This window comes from Rutidosis leptorrhynchoides, chromosome 8 (genome assembly GCF_046630445.1).
Source record: "Rutidosis leptorrhynchoides isolate AG116_Rl617_1_P2 chromosome 8, CSIRO_AGI_Rlap_v1, whole genome shotgun sequence".
Taxonomy (NCBI): domain Eukaryota; kingdom Viridiplantae; phylum Streptophyta; class Magnoliopsida; order Asterales; family Asteraceae; genus Rutidosis; species Rutidosis leptorrhynchoides.
In genome coordinates, this window is record NC_092340.1 from 16,837,218 (window position 1) to 16,842,553 (window position 5,336).

The window sequence follows — 5,336 nt, forward strand, 5'->3', positions numbered from 1 at the left end:
CCAGAGAGTCTTCAAAAAATTTCTCTATTTGCCCCTTTACTCCTTCTCGTTGTACAATATCGGGAGTTAATGCTTCATTCTGAGCAACACGAATATCGTCAAGAAGTTGTGGAGTTATCACCATTGCAAAACATTGTACCTTCAATATCTGATGAGTAGCCTTTCTACTTAAAGCATCGGCCACCACATTTGCCTTTCCCGGATGGTAAAGAATTTCACAATCATAATCCTTTACCAAATCTAGCCATCTTCTCTAACAATTATTCAGATCTCGCTGGTCACCGAAATACTTTAAACTTTTGTGGTCTGTGTAAATCAAAAATTTTACACCATAAAGGTAGTGTCGCCATATTTTCAAGGCAAAAACTACATTCGCTAACTCCAAATCGTGAGTAGGTTAACGTTTTTCATGAGGTTTCAATTGACAAGAAGCATAAGCTATAACTTTCCCTCTCTGCATTATTATGCACCCTAATCCTTGTTTTGATGCATCACAATATACCACCATATCATCATTTCCTTCCGATAGCACTAACACCGAGGCTTGAACATGTTTTTCTTTTAATGTTTGGAAGGCTCGCTCTTGCTTGTCTTCCCATTTCCATGACACACCCTTTCTCATCAATTTTGTAAGTGGAGTAGCAATTTTTGAAAAATCTTGAATAAATCGACGGTAATATCCCGCCAATCCAAGAAAACTTCTAATTTCTGAGGGGTTTAAAGGTGGTTCCCATTTCGTAACTGCCTCCACATTTGCTGGATCAACTTGAATGCCTCGATCATTAATGACATGACCTAGGAATTGCACTTCTCGTAGCCAGAATTCGCATTTTGAAAATTTAGCATAAAGTCTCGCTTGCTTCAATGTTTCCAAGAGTTGCCTTAAGTGTCCAGCATGTTCTTCTTCACTTTTCTTCACTTTTCGAGTAAATTAGTATATCATCAGTGAACACAATAACAAACTTATCAAGCATCGGACGGCATACTCGATTCATTAAGTCCATAAAGGCGGCAGGAGTATTGGTCAAACCAAATGGCATGACCACAAATTCATAGTGGCCATACCTTGTACGAAAAGCCGTCTTTGGAACATCCTCCTCTTTTACCTTCAATTGATGATACCCGTACCTCAAATCAATTTTTGAAAACCATCTTGCCCCTTACAACTGATTGAATAGGTCATCAATTCTAGGCAAAGGATACCTATTCTTTATAGTAACCTTATTCAGTTCTCGGTAGTCTATACACATCCTCAGTGTGCCATCTTTCTTCTTTACAAAGAGAACCGGAGCTCCCCAAGGAGAACTACTTGGACGTATGAAACCTTTATCTAGTAACTCCTGTAACTGAGTCATCATTTCCTTCATCCCCGATGGAGCTAATCGGTAAGGAGTATTTGCAATGGGGATGGCCCCCGGAATTAGGTCAATTCGAAACTCAACTTCTCTTTCAGGAGGTACACCAGGTAATTCATTAGGAAACACTTCTAAAAATTCATTAACAACGGGAATTTTACTAATTTCAGGAATGACCATAGTATTGTCCACCACGTGTGCTAAGAAAGCTTGACACCCGTGTGATAAAGACCGTTTTACTTTGGCATAAGTGCAAATAGGAATAGCATGTTTTGCTCTTTCCCTATGGATTCGAATGACCTTCCCAGCTGACGTTCTTGGACCATCTTCTTGTGACACAAGATCACCCCTTCATTAGCTCCAAGCCATTCCATTCCTACAATCACTTGAAACTCCCCCAATTGAATGGGGATTAAATCTATATAAAACATTTCATCGTCTTACACAATATTACACCCTCTATACACATCATTAACTAAGACAGTTTTATCTCCAACTACTTCCACATCTAAAGGGTGTTTTAATTTGCTCATAGGTACATTAAGACTCTTACAAAAATTAAAAGAAACAAAAGACCTCGAGGCGCCAGAGTCAAACATGATGTTTGCATGCATAGAGTTTACAATAAAGGTACTTGACACCACATCATGGGACTCTTTGGCTTCATCCGTCGTGATTTGATAAATGCGGGGCTTCGGCTTGTATGCACCCGTATCTTTTTCTTTCTTAATCACATTTTTCACTTCACCCTTCTGCATATCTTTCTTATACTCATGGCAATCCGCAAGGAAGTGTCCCTCCTAAAAACAGTAATAACAAGACTTGCCCTTTCTTCTACACTATACCGCTTTATGACCCACTTTTCTACACTTGTAACAAGCATTTGTTCCCGCCTTACATTCCCTAAAATGATATTTACCACACTTGGGACATGCCTTCACTTCTTTTGTACCACTCTTTCCCACCTTAAAGGGTGGTTTCGACTTTTGAAATGACCTCGAATCGTATTTAGCCTTTTTCGGACTAAGGCTTTTACATGTTACTTCCAGATCAGCCGTTCTTTTCATTGCCACCTTTTTCATAAGATCACGTTCTTGATTCAAGGCCTTATCTATCATATCAGCAAGAGTCTTACAAGCACTCAAGTCAATAAACTCATTAATCTCCGGGTTCAATTTCTCGCGATAATGCTCCTTTAACAAAGTGGGATTTGTCAAATATTCAGGGCAAAATTGCGATTTATCATTAAACTCACTATTAAACTCCATCACTGTCTTACTTCCTTGTGAAATATTAAGGAATTCTTGCTTCAGTTTGGATACTTCTGCTGGTGGGGCAAATTGTCCCATGAACCTTTGTCGGAAGTCGGCCCATGGAATTTTAGATGCCTCATCTTTTCCAAGGGACTTTGATAAGAAATCCCACCACTCGTAACCCCGGTCCTTCATTTGGTGGGCAGCATAAATCATCTTCAAATGCTCGAGACACGAACACAACATAAACGTCCCTTCAATTTCATCTATCCATCATTGACTAGTTAGTGGGTTAGTTTCCCCATGAAACAATGGAGGGTTACACGCAGAAAAAATTTTAAACCCGAATCTCTCTTCTTTCTTTTCTTTTGGAGCTTCGTGTTCCTTATCCTGAGCACCACTGCCCCCTTCCCCCTTTTGAATTGGGTACTTGGAGGCAAAGGCCTCTAACTTCGTATCAATCATCGCTTTCATTCTCTTTTCTATTTGATCCAAAAGCACTGGCCCAAACCGTTTCAATGCCTTTCCTATTTGCACCGTTAGACTATCTTCACCTTCCATACATTCATCGCTTTCACTAGTTGATGGTGTGAAGACACGCTCATCTTCACTTTCTTCTTCTCGATTAGGTGCAAGTGACGACATATCTTTCTTACTGATACAACAATTTAATGGATTAAATCTATGTCATTCAATCCATGTCAAATATTAAATTCATAACTTACATCCTAACAAATCACCCATATTATGTGGTCACCATGAACTTCTATGTGCACCAAGGTGACATAATGATGTTGGCCAAGCGTCATCACATCACTTTGAGTCACATTTGATTCATTGACAACTCGCACACTTATAAAATGAAACCTATCATTCATTCACAAGCACAATTAATAATATTTACATTACATTATATTACATTACATTCCTAAGGAGCATGGCAACTAACGATTACATCTAACATGCAAGTCTCAAACTGCTTGTTCATTTTTTCATTCGGTTTAAGTTTAGATAATCCTACAGTGGATTATTCAAGTCTCTTAAACCACAGCCCTGATACCAACTTGAGTGAAATGTCCCGTTCTTATTGATTAAAAACGTTCCATATTAATTGATTTCGTTGCGAGGTTTTGACCTCTATATGAGACGTTTTTCAAAGACTACATTCATTTTAAAACAAACTATAACCTTTATTTCATAAATAAAGGTTTAAAAAGCTTTACGTAGATTATCAAATAATGATAATCTAAAATATCCTGTTTATACACGACCATTACATAATGGTTTACAATACAAATATGTTACATCGAAATCAGTTTCTTGAATGCAGTTTTTACACAATATCATACAAACATGGACTCCAAATCTTGTCCTTATTTTAGTATGCAACAGCGGAAGCTCTTAGTATTCACCTGAGAATAAACATGCTTTAAACGTCAACAAAAATGTTGGTGAGTTATAGGTTTAACCTATATATATCAAATCGTAACAATAGACCACAAGATTTCATATTTCAATACACATCCCATACATAGAGATAAAAATCATTCATATGGTGAACACCTGGTAACCGACATTAACAAGATGCATATATATATAAATATCCCCATCATTCCGGGACACCCTTCGGATATGATATAAATTTCGAAGTACTAAAGCATCCGGTACTTTGGATGGGGTTTGTTAGGCCCAATAGATCTATCTTTAGGATTCGCGTCAATTAGGGTGTATGTTCCCTAATTCTTAGATTACCAGACTTAATAAAAAGGGGCATATTCGATTTCGATAATTCAACCATAGAATGTAGTTTCACATACTTGTGTCTATTTTGTAAATCATTTATAAAACCTGCATGTATTCTCATCCCAAAAATATTAGATTTTAAAAGTGGGACTATAACTCACTTTCACAGATTTTTACTTCGTCGGGAAGTAAGACTTGGCCACTGGTTGATTCACGAACCTATAACAATATATACATATATATCAAAGTATGTTCAAAATATATTTACAACACTTTTAATATATTTTGATGTTTTAAGTTTATTAAGTCAGCTGTACTCGTTAGTAACCTACAACTAGTTGTCCACAGTTAGATGTACAGAAATAAATCAATAAATATTATCTTGAATCAATCCACGACCCAGTGTATACGTATCTCAGTATTGATCACAACTCAAACTATATATATTTTGGAATCAACCTCAACCCTGTATAGCTAACTCCAACATTCACATATAGAGTGTCTATGGTTGTTCCGAAATATATATAGATGTGTCGACATGATAGGTCGAAACATTGTATACGTGTCTATGGTATCTCAAGATTACATAATATACAATACAAGTTGATTAAGTTATGGTTGGAATAGATTTGTTACCAATTTTCACGTAGCTAAAATGAGAAAAATTATCCAATCTTGTTTTAATCATAACTTCTTCATTTTAAATCCGTTTTGAGTGAATTAAATTGCTATGGTTTCATATTGAACTCTATTTTATGAATCTAAACAGAAAAAGTATAGGTTTATAGTCGGAAAAATAAGTTACAAGTCGTTTTTGTAAAGGTAGTCATTTCAGTCGAAAGAACGACGTCTAGATGACCATTTTAGAAAACATACTTCCACTTTGAGTTTAACCATAATTTTTGGATATAGTTTCATGTTCATAATAAAAATCATTTTCTCAGAATAACAACTTTTAAATCAAAATTTATCATAGTTTTTAATT

General features: G+C 36.3%; 1 protein-coding gene across 1 annotated transcript; it reads right to left on the reverse strand.

The window, feature by feature from the left end:
* Positions 1-397: 397 nt before the first annotated feature.
* LOC139863194 (uncharacterized) lies at positions 398-2,824 on the reverse strand. The gene is made up of 4 exons (XM_071851841.1): positions 2,201-2,824; positions 1,800-2,155; positions 1,325-1,704; positions 398-918 (listed from the first exon to the last, which is right to left on the reverse strand). The coding sequence occupies exons 1-4, from the start codon at positions 2,822-2,824 to the stop codon at positions 398-400; spliced, it is 1,881 nt and encodes a 626-aa protein (XP_071707942.1).
* Positions 2,825-5,336: the final 2,512 nt, after the last annotated feature.

Coding starts and splice junctions, on each gene's coding strand:
- LOC139863194 (XM_071851841.1), bottom strand. CDS start 2,824: ATGATTTATGCTGCCCACCAAATGAAGGACCGGGGTTACGAGTGGTGG. Junction 1,705..1,799: donor TATAGAGGGTGTAATATTGT/GTAAGACGATGA, acceptor GAGCTAATGAAG/GGGTGATCTTGTGTCACAAG. Junction 919..1,324: donor ACAGGAGTTACTAGATAAAG/GTTTCATACGTC, acceptor TTACTCGAAAAG/TGAAGAAAAGTGAAGAAGAA.